The sequence below is a fragment of the Oncorhynchus tshawytscha genome, unplaced genomic scaffold, assembly GCF_018296145.1.
Source record: "Oncorhynchus tshawytscha isolate Ot180627B unplaced genomic scaffold, Otsh_v2.0 Un_contig_237_pilon_pilon, whole genome shotgun sequence".
In the NCBI taxonomy this organism is placed as follows: domain Eukaryota; kingdom Metazoa; phylum Chordata; class Actinopteri; order Salmoniformes; family Salmonidae; genus Oncorhynchus; species Oncorhynchus tshawytscha.
In genome coordinates, this window is record NW_024609779.1 from 30021 (window position 1) to 51636 (window position 21616).

General features: G+C 43.9%; 1 protein-coding gene and 3 non-coding genes across 4 annotated transcripts; all 4 read left to right on the top strand.

Annotated features, from left to right (window-relative positions):
• The first annotated feature begins 631 nt into the window (after positions 1-631).
• LOC121845845 (nucleolar protein 58-like) lies at positions 632-14360 on the top strand. Its single transcript, XM_042317963.1, has 11 exons — positions 632-827; positions 1440-1516; positions 1664-1716; positions 3083-3138; positions 3566-3626; positions 6709-7116; positions 7331-7494; positions 7834-7968; positions 9238-9299; positions 13707-13828; positions 13915-14360. Exons 1-11 carry the CDS (start codon positions 783-785, stop codon positions 14058-14060), a joined length of 1329 nt encoding a protein of 442 aa, XP_042173897.1. The 5' UTR covers positions 632-782; the 3' UTR covers positions 14061-14360.
• On the top strand, positions 7169-7248 carry LOC121845848. The gene has a single exon (XR_006082814.1). It is a non-coding gene; the product is annotated as a small nucleolar RNA SNORD11B (small nucleolar RNA).
• Positions 8030-8113, top strand: LOC121845847. The gene has a single exon (XR_006082813.1). It is a non-coding gene; the product is annotated as a small nucleolar RNA SNORD11B (small nucleolar RNA).
• A 3956-nt stretch (positions 14361-18316) lies between the features above and the next one.
• On the top strand, positions 18317-18507 carry LOC112259513. Its single transcript, XR_002954864.2, has one exon. It is a non-coding gene; the product is annotated as a U2 spliceosomal RNA (small nuclear RNA).
• The last annotated feature ends 3109 nt before the right edge of the window (positions 18508-21616 follow it).

The following is a 21616-nucleotide window of genomic DNA, read 5'->3' on the forward strand; positions in this document are numbered from 1 at the left end:
AGTAATCTTTTCCGAGAGAGATTTAGATGGTAATCAAAACGTCACACTAGGGTAAGCGTACACGAAACACAGCCCTGATTTTAAGTGTTTCGAAAATCCCCTATGGGAAAAATGAATGGTGGAAAAAACGATTGGAACCATTTCCATGTTTGACCGCTAGGTTTTATGGGTATTATGACTCATACTGTGGTACTTTATATAACTACTGCTGTACACACCTTTTCTATTTATATACTGTCCATAATGTCTATATTTACATTTCTGTCTAGGTAGCCTAGTGGTTAATGTTGGGCCAGTAACAGAAAGTTCCCGGTTTTGAATACCCAAGCCTCCAAGGTAAAAAAAAGTATGTGCCCTTGAGCAAGGCATTTAACCTTAATTTGCTCAAGGGGCTCCGTACTACCATAGCTGACCCTGTAAAACAACTAACTGGTGTGTGACAGTAAACTTTTATATATAAGTTTTTTATTTTGGATTAATTCCAGGTTTATTTTGGGGTTTTACTGTGTGGAAGGAACATGCACTGTTGGCGCTAGGAACATAAGCGCGATAACAACTGCAAAATACGTGTACGCGGTTCGCGACCAAACTGTTCTCGTCGGATTTGTTTGTCTCCAAATAGTTCACTGTGCCACTTCTCGCGATGTTAGAGAGAGGACGTGCTTCCGGGTGAGGCACACAGATCACCGCGTGGAACACATTCCTGTTGGAACTGCGACTAGCGAAGGCTTTCTAGGAGATAAGTTTGTTTCGGGTTTAAACTTGGTGAAAAAGCGTCAGAGATGCTTGTTTTATTTGAAACCGCTGCTGGTTATGCAATATTTAAAGTGAGTATTTAGCTAAAGTTATATTCTAATAATTTTAGATGGGTGCATGACAATTTTCTATTATTGAACCGGGTTCGCGGTGTGGCTAGCTACATACGTTGTTTTCCTGGAGTAGCTAGATATTGTATTAAAATACAAAGTATTTCAATGTCAAGACCTGTTTAACATTGTTTATAGTACACATGGATTCTCTATTTAGGTCGTCGTGGTAGTTCTCGCATGCAAACCTTTACCGCAACGAGGCCTTCTCATTCAACACGCTGCAGTTAAGCAATCACGTTGCATGTGGCAAGTTACCTAGATCTGCTGGATATACAGATACTTTGCTACCTTAGGCTTGGCTTTTGTAATTATGCAACTATTTGAACCCGTTCTATTTTCGAAGTTAAATAATTTATTTGTTGCCAATGTTTACCCAACATTTCAAATAGGCTTCTCTTCCAAGTTAGCATAACTGGTGCGTGGTACTTTGGAGGGACCGCGTGCTGGCTTTCTTGTCACACATTACTGACGGGTTTTAATGACAACACACGTAAACTGAGTTGAGTTAATGCAATTAATGTATGGTATGCCCGTGTACTTGATAGAACTTTAAACCTTTTTTTGTTTCAGGTCCTCGATGAGTCAAAGCTCCAAGAGGTGGACAGTTTATGGAAGGAGTTCGAAACTCCGGAGAAGGCCAACAAAGTGTGAGTTATGGCCCCATGTCTGGAGAGAGGAGTGTTTAGATTCTCGAGGGGAATACGTTGTCAATGAACAGTAGTATTACACATTATCAGCATAAGGAACATGTTTCTGGAGTTGACATAACATATCGCCACCATTTCTCCTTCCAGAGTGAAGTTGAAGCACTTTGAGAAATTCCAGGACACAACAGAGGCCTTGGCAGGTAGACAGAATACTTTCACCTCTCCTGTTGTTGCTCACTATAGTTTACCAGTTAGTGCACAAGGGCTGTCAGTCAAGGCTTCTGCATGCTTCAGCTAGGTGAACCAACAGCATACTCCCTTAATTAAAAGACCGTTGCTTGAAAAATGAGAAAAGCGGCAATAGTAGTGTTTGTCTAACTTGAGAAGCCATAGCCAGTATACACTTCCTTAAACTAATCAGAAATAATTGAAGATGGCTCAAGAAATATCATTTTTCCCCTTATTTGTATTTTTCAATATCTATGCAGTTTGAAAATGTGCATGGAAAACGAGTATCATTGAAGTTTTTATTTTTTATTTTACCTTTATTTAACTAGGCAAGTCAGTTAAGACCATTCTTATTTTCAATGACGGCCTAGGAACAGTGGGTTAACTGCCTGTTCAGGGGCAGAAGGACAGATTTAGGCTACCCTGCCGCCCCAAACATCCGGGGAAAACACCTGACCGAAGACCAAACAAACACGTTTCTTAAGATATGCACTAACTATTCCCAACTGTTTGGGATGGGAAGCATGCAGAAGCCTTTAGGTGTTCAGCAGTATTCCTCACTACCACTGAGACCACAGCTAACCTTAACCATCATAACCGACACTGACAGCAGCCGGTTGTTGAACTCACCCCCTAACAGTGTTTAGTCTATGAATAAATACATAATACTAATGTCCCGTGTCTAAATGTTGGAACTATAACAGTCGTTTGTATATGTAGTGTATGTGGACACCCTGTCAAATTAGTGGATTCGGCTATTTTAGCCACATCCGTTGCTGACAGGTTTATAAAATCGAGCACACAACCATGCAATCTCCATAGACAAACATTGCCGTCAGAGCAGCTCACAGATCACTGCACCTGAACATAGCCCATCTGTAAACAGCTACCTACCTCATCCCCATACTGTGTTTATTTATCTTGCTCCTTTGCACCCCAGTATCTCTAATTGCACATTCATCTTCTGTACATCCACCATTCCAGTGTTTAATCGCTATATTGTAATTGCTTTGCCACCATGGCCCATTTATTGCCGTACCTCCCTTATCTTACCTCATTGCACTCACTGTGTATATACTTTTTCTATTGACTGTTTTGTTTATTCCATGTGTAACTCTGTTGTTGTGTCAAATTGCTATTCTTTATCTTGGCCAGGTCACAGTTGCAAATGAGAACTTGTTCTCAACTGGCCTACCTGGTTTAATAAAGTGAAATATATATATATTTTATATTGGCAATAGAATGGCCGTACTGAAGAGCTCAGTAACTTCCAATGTGGCACAGTCATAGAATGCCACCATTCCAACAAGTCATTTTGCCACATTTCTGCCTTACTAGAGTTGTCCCGGATAACTAAGCGCTGTTATTGTGAAGTGGAAACGTCTAGGAGCAACAACGGCTCGTGGTAGACCACACAAGCTCACAGCAACGTGGTAGACCATCAGGACACGGATGGAGTCCATGATCACTGGGCTTCCCCATCAAGGAGGGAGATCAGCTGCCATGTCTCTGGGATCACTGGCCTGTCCTCATAGGTAGGGTGGAACACAGACAACGCTTGGTGTTTTGGATTTATTAGGATCCCATTAAATGACACCAACTAGTCTTATAACAAAATACATAACAAACACTTTATAATTTACTCACATCAATATGTAGTGTGTGTGTTGCCGATGATTATATCATGCTGTCTGAAACCTCGTGTGGATTTCCTCAGCATTGGGGGCGTCACTACCCCTGAGGCAGCACCTCCCTCTGTTGTATTCATAGAAGACCTGAAAGGCTGCTATGGCAGATCCTGACCTGTTTCTGTTTCCTCAGTTTGTCCCACAGCTGAAGTTCAGCCCTGACAAAGTGGATACCATGATCGTTCAAGCTATCTGTAAGTACCTCCTCTTAGACCAGGGATGGGCATCTTTGATGGGGGTGGGGGCCACAAAAACCTCACGAGGGGCCGCAACACATCTCACTTAATTACCCCCCACTTTGCAAGCAAAACATTTTAGCGGCCCCCTCACGTGACAGTGAAGAGAATTTAACTTTTAGCGTTCATTTCCTACAATTCTGCTATAGACTGATCAAGGCACATTAGTTAGTATTAACTTATCAATAACACAGTAAAATGCTGACAGGCCAATCGTGACTGGTGATGAACAACCACGTGTGAAAATGTCACCTTGTCCATTCTGTTATTCTAATTCTCAGCCGTGAAGTTGAGGCTCTGACTGACTTCTCTCCCCAGTACAGGGATGTGGCGAGCCTACAGGAGGTGGGCCAGTGGAAGCCTGTTGCTCATCCCTGTCTTACTCTGTCCATGTAAAGGGACAACATAAAACAAGGATACTTTTATACAGACAAAGGAAAGCATAAAACACTTGATTATCTGTAGACAGGTGTGACTAGTATTATGGTCTGTAGACAGGTGTGACTAGTATTATGGTCTGTAGACAGGTGTGACTAGTATTATGGTCTGTAGACAGGTGTGACTAGTATTATGGTCTGTAGACAGGTGTGACTAGTATTATGGTCTGTAGACAGGTGTGACTAGTATTATGGTCTGTAGACAGGTGTGACTAGTATTATGGTCTGTAGACAGGTGTGACTAGTATTATGGTCTGTAGACAGGTGTGACTAGTATTATGGTCTGTAGACAGGTGTGACTAGTATTATGGTCTGTAGTCAGGTGTGACTGTATTATGGTCTGTAGACAGGTGTGACTAGTATTATGGTCTGTAGACAGGTGTGACTAGTATTATGGTCTGTAGACAGGGGTGTGACTAGTATTATGGTCTGTAGACAGGTGTGACTAGTATTATGGTCTGTAGACAGGTGTGACTAGTATTATGGTCTGTAGAAGGGTGACTAGTATTAAGACAGGTGTGACTAGTATTTGGTCTGACAAAGGGTGACTAGTATTAAAACAGGTGTGACTAGTATTATGGTCTGTAGACAGGTGTGACTAGTATTATGGTCTGTAGACAGGTGTGACTAGTATTATGGTCTGTAGACAGGTGTGACTAGTATTATGGTCTGTAGACAGGTGTGACTAGTATTATGGTCTGTAGACAGGTGTGACTAGTATTATGGTCTGTAGACAGGTGTGACTAGTATTATGGTCTGTAGACAGGTGTGACTAGTATTATGGTCTGTAGACAGGTGTGACTAGTATTATGGTCTGTAGACAGGTGTGACTAGTATTATGGTCTGTAGACAGGTGTGACTAGTATTATGGTCTGTAGACAGGTGTGACTAGTATTATGGTCTGTAGACAGGTGTGACTAGTATTATGGTCTGTAGACAGGTGTGACTAGTATTATGGTCTGTAGACAGGTGTGACTAGTATTATGGTCTGTAGACAGGTGTGACTAGTATTATGGTCTGTAGACAGGTGTGACTAGTATTATGGTCTGTAGACAGGTGTGACTAGTATTATGGTCTGTAGACAGGTGTGACTAGTATTATGGTCTGTAGACAGGTGTGACTAGTATTATGGTCTGTAGACAGGTGTGACTAGTATTATGGTCTGTAGACAGGTGTGACTAGTATTATGGTCTGTAGACAGGTGTGACTAGTATTATGGTCTGTAGACAGGTGTGACTAGTATTATGGTCTGTAGACAGGTGTGACTAGTATTATGGTCTGTAGACAGGTGTGACTAGTATTATGGTCTGTAGACAGGGGCGACCGGCATTATGGTCTGTAGACAGGTGTGACCGGTATTATGGTCTGTAGACGGGTGTGACCGGTATTATGGTCTGTAGACGGGTGTGACCGGTATTATGGTCTGTAGACGGGTGTGACTGGTATTATGGTCTGTAGACAGGTGTGACTAGTATTATGGTCTGTAGACAGGTGTGACTAGTATTATGGTCTGTAGACAGGTGTGACTAGTATTATGGTCTGTAGACGGGTGTGACTAGTATTATGGTCTGTAGACGGGTGTGACTAGTATTATGGTCTGTAGACGGGTGTGACTAGTATTATGGTCTGTAGACGGGTGTGACTAGTATTATGGTCTGTAGACGGGTGTGACTAGTATTATGGTCTGTAGACGGGTGTGACTAGTATTATGGTCTGTAGACGGGTGTGACTAGTATTATGGTCTGTAGACGGGGTGACTAGTATTATGGTCTGTAGACTGGGTGTGACTAGTATTATGGTCTGTAGACGGGTGTGACTAGTATTATGGTCTGTAGACGGGTGTGACTAGTATTATGGTCTGTAGACGGGTGTGACTAGTATTATGGTCTGTAGACAGGTGTGACTAGTATTATGGTCTGTAGACAGGTGTGACTAGTATTATGGTCTGTAGACGGGGGTGACTAGTATTATGGTCTGTAGACGGGTGTGACTAGTATTATGGTCTGTAGACAGGTGTGACTAGTATTATGGTCTGTAGACGGGGGCGACCGGCATTATGGTCTGTAGACGGGGTGACCGGCATTATGGTCTGTAGACGGGGGTGACTAGCATTGTGGTCTGTAGACGGGGGTGACGGCATTGTGGTCTGTAGACGGGGGCGACCGGCATTGTGGTCTGTAGACGGGGGCGACCGGCATTGTGGTCTGTAGACGGGGGCGACCGGCATTGTGGTCTGTAGACGGGGGCGACCGGCATTGTGGTCTGTAGACGGGGGCGACCGGCATTGTGGTCTGTAGACGGGGGCGACCGGCATTGTGGTCTGTAGACGGGGGCGACCGGCATTGTGGTCTGTAGACGGGGGACGACCGGCATTGTGGTCTGTAGACGGGGGGCGACCGGCATTGTGGTCTGTAGACGGGGGCGACTACCGGCATTGTGGTCTGTAGACGGGGGCGACCGGCATTGTGGTCTGTAGACGGGGGCGACCGGCATTGTGGTCTGTAGACGGGGGCGACCGGCATTATGGTCTGTAGACGGGGGCGACCGGCATTGTGGTCTGTAGACGGGGGCGACCCGTGTAACTAGTGTTTTGATCTGTGCAGCTCTGCTGGATGACCTGGACAAGGAGCTCAACAACTACATCATGCGCTGTAGGGAGTGGTACGGCTGGCACTTCCCTGAGGTGGGGAAGATCATCACTGACAACCTGGCCTACTGCAAGAGTGTCCGGAAGATAGGCGCTCGTACCAACGTGGCAACCACCGACCTGTCTGAGCATCTCCCCGAGGAGGTGGAGGCAGAGGTCAAACTGGCTGCAGAGATCTCCATGGGAACGGAGGTGTCAGAGGAGGACATCGGCAACATCATGCACCTGTGTGACCAGGTGATAGAGATTACAGAGTACCGCACCCAACTGTACGACTATCTGAAGAACAGGATGATGGCTATCGCTCCCAACCTGACTGTCATGGTGGGGGAACTGGTAGGGGCACGGCTCATCTCACACGCTGGTGAGTCATGATCTAACGGCCAATCACACAGCAGGAATCATTCACAACACAAAACAAGCAGTGATTATGATGACTATATGTCACAATCCTGATACCTGATGCTTTTCAGTCACTACCTCATCTGAGCTTGAATTAAAACCTTTTACCTGGACACCTGTAGTAGGCAGCTGGAAACGCCCCAACTGCTCCTAAATGCTCTGGTTCTCTCTGACAGGGTCCCTGTTGAACCTGGCCAAGCACCCGGCCTCCACAGTCCAGATCCTGGGAGCAGAGAAGGCCCTGTTCAGAGCCCTGAAGACGCGCAGAGACACGCCCAAATATGGTCTCATCTACCACGCCTCTCTGGTGGGACAGACCTCGGCCAAGAACAAGGGCAAGGTGAGGCTTTTGTTCCAGCCATCACTAGAAGTAGAATGTCTCTCCACACTACAGTACTGCTGTCATGTTCCAGGTGTGATCTAGTTCTAATCAGAATGTCTTTCCACACTACAGTACTGCTGTCGTGTTCCAGGTGTGATCTAGTTCTAATCAGAATGTCTCTCCACACTCTACAGTACTGTTGTCGTGTTCCAGGTGTGATCTAGTTCTAATCAGAATGTCTCTCCACACTACAGTACTGTTGTCGTGTTCCAGGTGTGATCTAGTTCTAATCAGAATGTCTCTCCACACTACAGTACTGCTGTCATGTTCTAGTCAAGCTTCTTTCTCTCCTCTCAGATCTCCAGGATGCTGGCAGCCAAAGCATCTCTGGCGATCCGCTACGATGCCCTGGGAGAGGACACAAACGCTGAGATGGGAGTTGAGAACCGTGCCAAGCTGGAGGCCAGACTACGCCACCTAGAGGAGAAGGGAGTAAGTAGCTCTCTCTCTGCCCCTTACTGCTAGAGGCCCAAAACAACCAGCCCACATGAGATGCCAAGCAGTGATGATGATGACTAATGTCAACAGTCCTGAAACTACCTGATGCTTTTCAGTCACTACCTCATCTGAGCTCGCATTAATAACCTCACTGGTGTACGTTGGATGCTAGCGTCCCACCTGGCCAACATCCAGGGAAATTGCAGAGCGCCAAATTCAAAAACAGAAATACTCATTATTTTAAAAAATCTGAAAACATACAAGTGTTATACATAGTTTTAAATATGAACTTAGTGTGAATCCAACCACTGTCAGATTTCAAAAAGTCTTTACGGCGAAAGCATACCAATGTGATTATTTGACAACATCGCCCAGCAGACAGACCATTACGAAACGGTAACCAGCCAAGCAGAGTTACACAAGTCAGAAATGGAGAGAAAATGAATCCCTTACCTTTGATCTTCATATGGTTTCACTAAGACTTTCATTTATTCAATAAATGTTCCTTTTGTTCGATAGTCTCTATATCCAAAACCCTCGTTGTTTTCTTCAGTAATCCACAGCTCAAACAGTTACAACAGGCAGACAAAATATCCAAATTGTATCCGTCAAGTTCATAGAAACATGTCAAACAATGTTTTATATTCAATCCTCAGGTTGTTTTTAGCCTAAATAATCGATAATATTTCAACCGGACAATAACGTTGTCAATATAAAAGGTAAACAAGAAAGGCACGCTCTCGGGATTGAGCATGAAAAAGCTCTGACACTGTAGGGTCCTGTCATTCAGACTGCTCTTACTCCCGCATTTTTCAGAATAACAAACCTGAAACCATTTCTAAATACTGCTGACATCTCGTGGAAGGCATAGGAACTGCATAGCAACTGAGTCACAAGTCAACGGATACTGTACTGGCATTGTATAGAGAACTAGAACAAACAAACAAAAATGTACTTCCTGGATGGATTTTTCTCAGGTTTTCGCCTGCCAAATCAGTTCTGCTTTGCTCAGACATTATTTGAACCACTTTGGATACTTTTGAGGGTTTTCTATCCAAATCTATGCATATCCTAGCTTCTGGGACTGAGTAGCAGGCAGTTTAGTTTGGGCACGCTTTTCATCCAAAATTCCTGAATGTTGCCCCCTACCCTAGTGAAGTTAAACCAGTGCTATCCTGCTAGTCCCCTACTCTGCTTGTCCCCTACTCATCTCCTACTCTACCGGTCCCCTAATATTGTGCTGACCCTGGTTTATCCCTTCAGATCAGAAGAATCAGTGGAACAGGCAAAGCCATGGCGAAGTCTGACAAATACCAACACAAGAGGTGAGTTACACTGGAGACTAAGAGGTGAGTTACACCTGTAACTGAGACTACTGTGACCTTTGGGTAACTGGTAAACCTTCTGTCGCGTCTCTCTGGTAACTGGCCGACTGTCGCGTCTCTCTGGTAACTGGCCGACTGTCGCGTCTCTCTGGTAACTGGCCGACTGTCGCGTCTCTCTGGTAACTGGCCTGACTGTCGCGTCTCTCTGGTAACTGACCTTCTGGTCTCTCTGGTAACTGACTGTCGCGTCTCTCTGGTAACGTGGCCGACTGTCGCGTCTCTCTGGTAACGTGGCCGACTGTCGCGTCTCTCTGGTAACGTGGCCGACTGTCGCGTCTCTGGTAACTGGTCTCTCTGGTAACTGTGTGGCCGACTGTGTCGCGTCTCTCTGGTAACTGTGTCGCGTCTCTCTGGTAACGTGGCCGACTGTAACTGTGTCGTCTCTCTGGCTGTCCCCGACAACAAGTCTTGGTCGTGTCGTGTTTTTGGCATAATTAAAACTGATGACTTATTTATCAAATAACTCTCTAATTATTATTATGTGATTTATCATGTAACTGTAATTAACTAGGAAGTCTAGGAAGTAAAATATTCAGATTACAACGTTATAATTTTCCTAATATAACTTTCAGAAATATAATATCTGATCTCACAGTCTTCTGATTAATGAATTATTTACCTCACATTAGTCTCATTCCAAACGTCGTAAATTGTTGGTTATCTGCACGAACCCAGTCTTCACTGAGTCATCCATACATCAATTGTCTTAAAATAATTTATTTACTAAGTAATTCACAGAAATGCGTCACACAAACAAAATAGATATATTTCCAAAGATATGATACAGGGTATGTGCCCTAGTGGGCTAAGTGGTTTTCCACTTTAATTTTGAGTGTGACTCCAAATCCAGACCTCCATGGTTTGATACATTTGATTTCCATTGATAATTTGTGTGATTTGTCAGCACATTCAACTATGTAAAGAAAAAAGTATTTAATAAGAATATTTCATTCAGATCTAGGATGTGTTATTTTAGTGTTCCCTTTATTTTTTTGAGCAGTATATTTACAAAGAAATGAGGATGTGCCCTAATGGCGGCTTTTTAGATGGTGATAATTATAACAATTGAAATGCTAATCCTTCGCATATGAACGCTCATTCAGGAACTATTGCAATCAATATATATATTTACGCTCAGTGTGTCGTCGGTATCTCTGTTGAAACCTTTGTTTCTGTTGGAGAGTTTGTCCGCTCTCTCTGTCGTGGTTAGAATGGCTTGTTCAGTGACATTCATTCATGTCGTTATAGGATAGATATTTTGGCTGTTGGTTTTCGCGTTCAATGATACCGAATTCCTAGCTGCAGACTAGTAATTAATATCAAAGACTTGTTCTATTCTGTCGGTATCGATAGTCTTAAAAGTTTAACCACGTGGTATGGTTAAAAGATTCAGCCATCTACTCAAACCTTAGGTTTATGGTCTCTACTCAAACCTGGGCCCTCTTGTGGTAAGCTGGTCTGCAACCTTTAGCCATCTTGTAATTGAGGTGAGCTGGTCTGGTGATAGAAAACCCGGGTTTTATTCGGAAGAGCAGAAAAGGGCCTGTCCCAGGACACCAGACCATAACTGTGCTCATGGACGGTCCTCTGATTTAGTTAAACTCCAAAGGGAATTGGAGTTTCCTTCATTAAACAGTCCAATCACATTACACAATTTCACAAAGAGTATCATCCTCATTCATCTTATACAACAATTAGCCTCATATCTGAAGCTATTGTATAAACATTTATGGTAATTTGGCCGTATTGTCGCCCATGAGTTTCACAAAATTGTACCCAACGGACCAGTTCGTAGCTGGATTCTTCACTGATCTTTTATACATTCTCCAGAACATAAATGTTGTTCGGTTCTCCAGTTCTGTGAGGTGGAAGAAATTCCTTTGTTCTCTCTATGAAAACTCACTCTCTATATACTGTGGCCATGAGGAGATAATCTGCTGGAATTTACGACCTCTCTGACCACAGCAGCCTGGTTTTAGGAGACAGCGGGGTATGGTGCTCGCTGTACCCAAAGAGGGTCATGACAACCGATAGTTGAAGTATTGTATCAACTTGGTCTGGGGGGGAGGCCCTATGCTCGCAACTTGGTCAAGAGAAAGGAGGGGGGGCCCTATGCTCGCAACTTGGTTCTGGATGGGGGGCGCATGCTTGAAATATTTTATCAAATATTCTGGGCCCTGTTTCCCCCGCCAGTGAGCTCGGGACAGACGGCTGTAGGCTATTTGATCAAGAGATAGGAAGTAATCAGGTAGCCCTATTTTATGACGTTTCATTGGATCCGAGCATGACATGAGTGGTCAAAAAGGAGAGAGCTGGGAATATTTTTCAAATACATTGAGGAACTTTTGTAATTCTCAATGGATGGTAAAACGGTATGTTTGCTTGCTGTTTTGAGGTGACAAAGCATTACTTTGAGAAGCTCCATCCTGTTATATTACACAACCCATAATATACCATCCATCCTGTTCTATAACACCACCCATAATATACCATCCATCCTGTTCTATAACACAACCCATAATATACCATCCATCCTGTTATATAATACACCACCCATCCTGTTATATAATACACCACCCATCCTGTTATATAATACACCACCCATCCTGTTATATAATACACCATCCATCCTGTTATATAATACACCATCCATCCTGTTATATAATACACCATCCATCCTGTTATATAATACACCATCCATCCTGTTATATAATATACCATCCATCCTGTTATATAATATACCATCTATCCTGTTATATAACACAACCCATAATGCACCATCCATCCTGTTATATAACACAACCTATAATATACCATCCATCCTGTTCTATAACACAACCCATAATACACCATCCATCCTCTTATATAACACAACCTATAATACACCATCCATCCTGTTATATAATACACCATCCATCCTGTTCTATAACACAACCCATAATGCACCATCCATCCTGTTCTATAACACAACCCATAATATACCATCCATCCTGTTATATAACACCACCCATAATACACCATCCATCCTGTTATATAATACACCACCCATCCTGTTATATAATACAACCCATAATACACCATCCATCCTCTTATATAACACAACCCATAATACACCATCCATCCTGTTATATAATACACCATCCATCCTGTTCTATAACACAACCCATAATACACCATCCATCCTGTTATAACACAACCCATAATGCACCATCCATCCTCTTATATAATACACCATCCATCCTATAATACACCATCCATCCTGTTATATAATACACCATCCATCCTGTTCTATAACACAACCCATAATGCACCATCCATCCTGTTCTATAACACAACCCATAATATACCATCCATCCTGTTATATAACACCACCCATAATACACCATCCATCCTGTTATATAATACACCACCCATCCTGTTATATAATACAACCCATAATATACCATCCATCCTGTTATACAACACAACCCATAATACACCATCCATCCTGTTCTATAACTAACACAACCCATAATACACCATCCATCCTGTTATACAACACAACCCATAATATACCATCCATCCTGTTATATTACACAACCCATAATATACCATCCATCCTGTTCTATAACACCACCCATAATATACCATCCATCCTGTTATACAACACAACCCATAATATACCATCCATCCTGTTATATAATACACCACCCATCCTGTTATATAACACAACCCATAATACACCATCCATCCTGTTATATAATACACCACCCATCCTGTTATATAATACAACCCATAATACACCATCCATCCTCTTATATAACACAACCCATAATACACCATCCATCCTGTTATATAATACACCATCCATCCTATTTTATAACACAACCCATAATGCACCATCCATCCTGTTATATAATACACCATCCATCCTGTTATATAACACAACCCATAATGCACCATCCATCCTGTTCTATAACACAACCCATAATGCACCATCCATCCTGTTATATAATACACCATCCATCCTGTTATATAACACAACCCATAATGCACCATCCATCCTGTTATATAACACAATCCATAATACACCATCCATCCTGTTATATAACACAACCCTATAACACAACCCATAATGCACCATCCATCCTGTTATATTACACAATCCATAATGCACCATCCATCCTGTTGTATAATACACCATCCATCCTGTTATATAACACAACCCATAATGCACCATCCATCCTGTTATATAACACAATCCATAATATACCATCCATCCTGTTATACAACACAACCCATAACATGAGACCGGTTCTCAGCCATCTTGAGTGGTTTTGTCTCACGGTGCTTTCTGTTTTCATTCAGAACCAGAGGCTTCAACGGCAGCAGAAGAAACTCCCAAGAAGAAGAAAAAGAAGTCCAAGAAAGCCGAGGAGGAGGCGATGGACGTAAAGGAAGAGGAGGCGACCGTCTCTCCCACAGAGGAAGTACGTAGCTGATGGGGACATGCCTCCAGAATAAATATATTCCTGCCTGAACGAACATACTAATCTGTTATTCTTGTGACTTTCAGTCGTCAAAGAAGAAGAAAAAGAAGAAAAAGGTCAAGGAGGAAGAGGGAGATTAATCTGGTTGGGGAGAAACTGTATTATATTAGGACTTTTAGTTGTCGTTGTATCTACCAGGACCAGACTGACTCGTATCAGCCTGACCGTTTAAAGACTAGAGAACTGGAGACGGAGGTTATTTCAGAATGACCAGCAGCTGATCTGTTATGAGACTTGATGATGGTGTATAAATCCTCCTGTGGATTTGAGTTTAAGATGAACCTTTAGTTTACTGTAACCTCTTATTACTAATCAACTAAAGACCCAATAGACTGTCTACAATATCAATGTCCATGTTAAAACACTTCCTTCCTCCACTGGTTTAACGATGTGCCTTTTTTAAAATATGTTTTTTTCCCTGCTGTTTCCCACAAGTCTTTGTCCACAAGTGATTAAATCCATTTTCTCAGTCGGCGGTATTTCCTTTCATTCCAGCTATGGTGGATTCAGACCCCTTGACTTTGTCCACTTTTTGTTACGTTACAGCCTTATTCTAACATGATTCAATAGTTTTTTCCCCATCAATTTACGCACGATACCCCCCCAAATGACAAAGCTAAACAAGTTTAGAAATGTGTGTACATTTATTCAAAATACAAAACTAACATATCGCATTTAGTCACTTCACCCCTTCCTACATGTGCAAATTACCCCAACTAACCTGTACCCCCGCACACTGACTCAGTACCGGTGCCCCCTGTATATAGACTCGTTAGTGTTATTTTTATTACAGTTTATACTTCAGTTTATTTGGTAAATATTTTATTACAGTCATTGAACTGCACTGTTGGTTAAGGGCTTGTCAGTCAGCATTTCACAGTAAGGTCTACACTTGTATTCGGTGCATGTGACAAAGTTTGATATAAGTATTCAGACCCTCTAATCAGTACTTTGTTGAAGTACCTTTGGCAGCGATTACAACCTTGAGTCTTCTTGGGTATGATGCTACAAGCTTGGCTCACCTGTATTTGGGTAGTTTCTACTCCTGGTGCTGTATGGACTGAAGCTGGCTGGTGATACCTGTTACCAGCATGAACTACCAAGTGAAGTTCTGCAGCAGTTTGGCACCACAGCAGCGTACAGCTTCAAGGCCTCTCCATCCTCCTGCTGGTTCCAGCTCCGTCACAATGCAGTTGGACAGTGACGATGAAAAGGATTTCCTTGCCAATCTATGATTCATCATATTTACAGTACGTACGCAAGGAGTGGACTTTCTGCAACTGGTGGAGAGACACAGCTGATGGTGGCAGTGTGAGCGAGAACAGAGGCAATATCTGGAGGAAACCATGGAGCAGCTAGCCTGCGAAGCAGCACAACAACCTGGAGAGAGATGCCTAGCACACACATTATTTGAGTTAAGCTGCTTGTTCAATAAGATGACATATATACCTTGTTATTAGCTTGTATCTATAATTGTTGATGAATTAGGTAGCATGTTTACTACCAATACACTGCTTAAAACTATAATTTTTTTCAGAATTTACTAGTTCAGAAAATAAATAAAATTGAATTGTTCAATAATGTGTAAATGTATAATAAACACAGAAATCCCAAAACATAGAAAAAGGAACATAGACAACCCAGCCAACTCACGCCCTGACCATACTAAAACAAAGACATAACAAAAGATCTCAGGTCAGAAGGTGACACATGCAGGACAAGCGAACAGGGGAGCACTTTGATGTCTTGTTTGCAAAAGCAGCTGCTATGGCAACAAAGTTGGACCAACAACCTATTCAGATGCCTCACATCCGCAAACTTTCAAAGCGTTACACCGGTCAGGCTGCAGCCCAGTGAATACTCAGCCCATATCCATCCTGATGCCCAGTCTTTGTACAGAGCCTAGTTCTACAACACCTTGGACACAGTGAATACTCAGCCCATATCCATCCTGATGCCCAGTTCTACAACACCTTGGACACAGTGAATACTCAGCCCACATCCATCCTGATGCCCAGTCTTTGTACAGAGCCTAGTTCTACAACACCTTGGACACAGTGAATACTCAGCCCATATCCATCCTGATGCCCAGTTCTACAACACCTTGGACACAGTGAATACTCAGCCCACATCCATCCTGATGCCCAGTCTTTGTACAGAGCCTAGTTCTACAACACCTTGGACACAGTGAATACTCAGCCCACATCCATCCTGATGCCCAGTCTTTGTACAGAGCCCAGTTCTACAACACCTTGGACACAGTGAATACTCAGCCCATATCCCCATGCCCAGTTCCATCCAGTGAATACTCAGCCCACATCCATCCTGATGCCCAGTCTTTGTACAGAGCCTAGTTCTACAACACCTTGGACACAGTGAATACTCAGCCCACATCCATCCTGATGCCCAGTCTTTGTACAGAGCCCAGTTCTACAACACCTTGGACACAGTGAATACTCAGCCCATATCCATCCTGAATTGAATTCAAGACTTCTGCAGGTGCAGCTGGCCATGTTTGGGACTAATTATACATATCAAACGAGCTCAGATGTTGCTGGCATTATTGGGGAAATGGTGCCAGAGGTGAAAGGTCTCTTCAGTCAGGTGGAAGCTTTAGTAAGGCGTCTGCTGGTCGTCCCTGCTTCCTCTGTCGAGGCTGAGAGGAGTTTTAGTGCCCCGGGGAGGCTTAAGACATGGCTTAGATCATCCATGAGTCAAACAAGGCTGAATAATGTGGCCATGTGGTACGTGCACTAGCAGAAACTGGACAGACTGGACCTGGACAGGTTTAATGGAAGCCTTCACTTAGATCCAGTGGTGAACCGTGACTATCGGACCTCGGCTTTCAGAGGGACCAAAAATCTTCCAATACGTTGTGTCAAACTATAAAATCATAAAAATAACAGAAAACATAGCATCATTTAACGCGCCCGACATTATATAGTCTGTAGTCGGGCCGTTCTAGTGAAGGAGGAGCTTTTTCATGACATTGTGAACGATGACATTCACTCCAGTCGGCCCCATGAAGTCAGAACAATACAATAGCACAACTATTTCATTAACAAAATTAAATGAACAAACCAGCTATTACTTCCCATTGCAAAAATATATCACTGATTAGTGTGGTGAACGTCATAAATTAAAGTTACAACACAACAATGTTTCACAGTCATGTGAGGTCCTGGTGGACCTAATGGATAACCCTACAATAAATTTGTGCTAGGGCTCATTAAATGTGGTTAATGTAGGGCTCATTAAATGGGGTTAATGTAGGGCTCATTAAATGGGGTTAATGTAGGGCTCATTAAATGGGGTTAATGTAGGGCTCATTAAATGGGGTTAATGTAGGGTTCATTAAATGTGGTTAATATTGGTCTCATCAGGCTCAGGTAGCATCAGATTAGAATGTTCATGCTGAATCAAAGCTCTCATCAAATCCAGACATTTATATGCGTTATAATGCTTTTGAATGACACTTCCAAGTTTTGGTGGAAACTACCAGGTTACCCGGGAGAAAAGTGATTTATTATCGTATAATACCGGGGAAATATTCAACCTTAATGCGCATACAGGTGGATTCACAAGACACCAATCAAGTAACTTACATATATAGAATCTTCATTAGGCCTAATGGCATTTTATGATGTTAGTTATAGTGACTGAGTAAGTCTAATTATAAAAGTAAGCCTCCAAAGTGCCATGTTTCTTAGTTTATTATGTGGAGGAAACATTTAGGCAGCCAGGACCATCCGCTCCTTAGCTCTCTTACTGCAGTCCAGTGCCATAGACATCTTTGAAGTTTCTAGTAATTTAGGAGGGACACTTTATGAAGGCCTTCTCACAATGGACTTATCATACAAGGCTCTACAGACAGATACAAAAAAACACAGGCTATTTTTATTGTTCACGTTATTTTCGTTGACGATGTCTTGAAGTCAAGTCGTTCAACATTGAAATGCAGTTTTCTGTACCACACAGGACAACCAGGAAAAAGTGACGGTCGGTGGAACTCTGGCGCCACCAAGTGGACAATTGCTTCAGTTCGTTTGTGGCAGCAATGCTACCAGATATACTTGATACAAGATCAAATGTTATGTCAATATTATTATCTCCAAATTGCCCCCCATCCCCCTCCCCACACGTAATATATTATTATTCCAATTTAGCTGTTGATCAGGTTAACGTGTTCTCTCATTTCTGATTGGAGGGCGGATGACCACGTGATCTTAGAACCTACAAATGTGTTACTTTGTAACAGTCAAACGTGGTTATTCCTGGCGTTGATCAACTCCCCATCCATGCCACCATTTATTTAAAGCATTATATTTTTTATGGAAAACAAAAAGCATACAGTGCTCATTTTGGTGTAACCATAATCGAATTTGACGTGTCGGAGAACGGCCACTTCGTCCCGAAATCATTGCAGGTATCGCTTCTCGGCCTTTTGGCTAAGATCAAGTGTAGTATCTGTTCTTATCAGTTTAATATCTGATACGTCCCCTATCTGGGGACCATATATTAAATTGATTTTTGGAATAGGGAGATGGAATAGGGGCTTGCTCCGTCCACTCCACGCATCGACCTGGTATTGCAGTACCTCCAGGAACGGTGCACCCCTTTCATTGTAAAGAGAAATCAGACAGAGGAAACAGAGTTGCTTCGTTGGTCTTTATTGTATTTTCACATCGAGCAACTGTTTGAACGTTAAATGACGAGACATAGGCATTGATGCGAGTGACCAGTCTTGTTCAGTACATCACAACACATCCGGGTATCTCAAGCACCCCGGTAAAACACAAGAGTTGCAGTAATGAACATTTACCAACAGATGGCATCACTGTGCCATCTTACACCCATAACATCTTCCATTTAATAAAATAGGACAGGAGGTGTCAATTCACTAACAAAACAAACCTAGTAACAATTTCCAACATTAAACAGTTTAGTATCATTTATTTATTTTTCTCAGGTAACAATAACACATTTTGATATTCTCTTCACTTTTATCTCTGTCTGTCAACAATCCCTGATGGGAAACCTACAGATTGTCTTTTTGGTGGCTGGCCCAGACGCCCGCAGCGTGAAAAGACAGGGGGCTTGTCTGCGAGGACTGCGGGTTCCTGCACAGGCGTGTCACCTGAACGTCTAAGGGGAGAATTGATGGGCGAGGGAGCGGCCGACCTGTGATCCCCTGGCTCTTCGCCCAAAGCCTCAGGCCCCATGTGACTTGCTGGGGTTCTGTCTTTTGTCATGCGACCCCTTTGGCCATCAGGGTTCTGAATAGGTGCTGGCTCAGCAATCCGAAGGTCAACCCTGTTACGACGGTACATTGATCCATTCACTTCGACCAAGTAGGAGCGTGGTGCAACTTTCTGTACACAAGATCCGAGTCTCCAGAGGCCTGTCCGGTCCCCTGGTAGTGGCTTCATTCGCACCGTTTCACCCACCCTGAGCTCAGGTAAGTCTTTTGCTGATTTGTCGTAGATGAACTTGGAGACCTGTCTTCTGTGACGTAGCTTCACCAGCACGTCTGTCACCACACATGGCTCCAGGAGAGTGCTGGCTACTGGCAGAGCTGCTTTTAAGCGCCGTGCCATGAGGCGCTGTGCCGGGCTGCTATCCATGCCTTCTGTCGGGGTATTGCGCCACTGCAGGATTGCTTTCCAGGCATCTTTGCCCTCTCGCAGAGCCTTTTGCAGAGGTTCTTTGCGATTTTTACTGCGGACTCCGCCTTCCCATTAGCTTTTGGGTGTAGTGACGTGCTCGAATTTCCCATTCTGCAGCAAATTTTCGGAACTCAACTCCGGACAATCGGGGTCCATTGTCTGAAATTACCCTATCTGGCTGGCCATATAGGCAAACTGAGCCTTGCAGCGTTTGATCGTTGTCTCTGCTGAGAGGTCGGGGAGGAGGTCAATCTCCCAAAAGTCTGAGTAATGATCGACTACCAGCAGAAAGTCTTTGCCACTGTGCTGGAAGAGATCTAGACTTACTATCTGCCAGGGGCGCATCGGTAGCTCGTGGGACATCATCGTCTCTCTCTGTTGCTCAATGGCATATTCATTGCAGACTGTGCATTTACTGACATAGTCTTAGATTTCACTCTGCATTCCTGGCTAGTACAGTGTGTCACGTGCTTGTCTGTAACAGGCCTCACCTCCTATGTGACTTGAGTGCACGCGTGCCAACATCTCAGGGCGCAGAGATCGGGGAATAACGACTCTCTGACACTTGAATATTACTCCGTTTTGAACACTGAGCTCCTCTTTGACTGGCCAATATCCTCTGACGGCTAAAGCAGTTTCTTCCTTGCAGTCGGGCCAGCCCATCAGAATCACAGACCTCAATGCCTGGAGTTGCCCGTCCCTGTCTGTGTGCTCTCTGATTTGTATAAGGTGCTGGTCCGTAACATTGAGGTAGTCAGCCTGGTTGATGTGTTCAACATCCACTTGCTCTGTTTGTAAGCTGCACACTGCGTGTTGTTCATGCATGGAGCGTGTGTGGGTGCCTGATGCAGTAGCCCTGCTGAGCGTGTCACTCACATACATCTCTGGCCCTGGCTTATACACCACCTTGAGGTTGCAGTTTTGTAGGGCCAGTAGCATGCTCTGCAGTCGTTTTGGGGCATTCAGAAGAGGCTTGCTGAATATAGCAATAAGGGGCTTGTGATCTGCCCGTACAGGTAGTGGTGGAAGCATTGGCATGCAAACACAATGCTGAGGCACTCCTTCTCTATCTGGGCATAGTTCTGCTCTGTTGGGGTGAGTGCCCTAGAGGCGAATGCCACAGGCTGGCCCTCCTGCATGAGGCAACAGCCAAGTCCATACTGGCTTGAGTCACTCTGAATCGTGACAGGTTTCGACACATTGTAGTATCGCAGTACGGGTGTCTGGGTGACCAGTTGTTTTATTTCCCTCACCGCATGTTTTGGGAGCCAATGCCAGATGGTGTCCTTGTCCATGAGCCTCCTTAGTGGCTCACACACTTCAGAGAGCCGCGGTAGGAATTTGGCCAGGTAGGTGACGAAGCGCTGCACTGCCTTCACGTCAGATGGGTGGGGCATTTCCAAGACAGCCTTCACTTTTTCAGGATCCACCTTCAATCCGGTGGAGGACAAGATGTGCCCATGAAAGCGGACCTCTGGCACTTTAAACTGAAGCTTTTTATGCTTAGCCTTAGCTTGACCTGTCTGCATCTGACCATCAGGGCCAGCAGCTTGGCGTCATGGTCACATTCTGCCTCCTCATCACTGTCCCCACAGCCCACTACGAGGATGCCATCTGCTATGGGTTCCACGCCACTGAGCCCCATCAACAGCTCATGCTGTTTCCGCTGATACACCTCTGGAGCCACAGAGACACCAAACGGAAGCTTTAACCACCTCTTCCTGCCCCAGGGTGTCCAAAAGGTGGTCATGTAGCTGCTGGGCTCGTCGAGCTTGCACTGCAGGAAGGCATCTCTGGCATCCACGAGCGTGAAGACTCTGGCCTTTGGGAGCTTGTAAAGAACATCCTCCAACGTGGGCATAATGTAATGTGAACGTCGCAGAGCCCGGTTGAGGTGTTTAGGATCAATGCATATCCGTAGCTTGTCTGGTTTCTTGACGATAACCATATTACTTATCCAGTCCGTAGGCTCGGTGACGGATATGATGTGGCCATCTGCTTCGTATTTGTCAAGCTGAGCCTTCGTAGCTGCTTTCATGGCCACTGGTACATTGCGGGGTGC

Excerpts from the sequence above, each read along its gene's own strand:
- LOC121845845 (XM_042317963.1), top strand. The coding sequence starts at position 783 with ATGCTTGTTTTATTTGAAACCGCTGCTGGTTATGCAATATTTAAA. Across the intron at positions 7,495-7,833 it reads CGGCCAAGAACAAGGGCAAG|ATCTCCAGGATGCTGGCAGC; the intron begins GTGAGGCTTTTG and ends CTCTCCTCTCAG. Across the intron at positions 13,829-13,914 it reads CCGTCTCTCCCACAGAGGAA|TCGTCAAAGAAGAAGAAAAA; the intron begins GTACGTAGCTGA and ends TGTGACTTTCAG.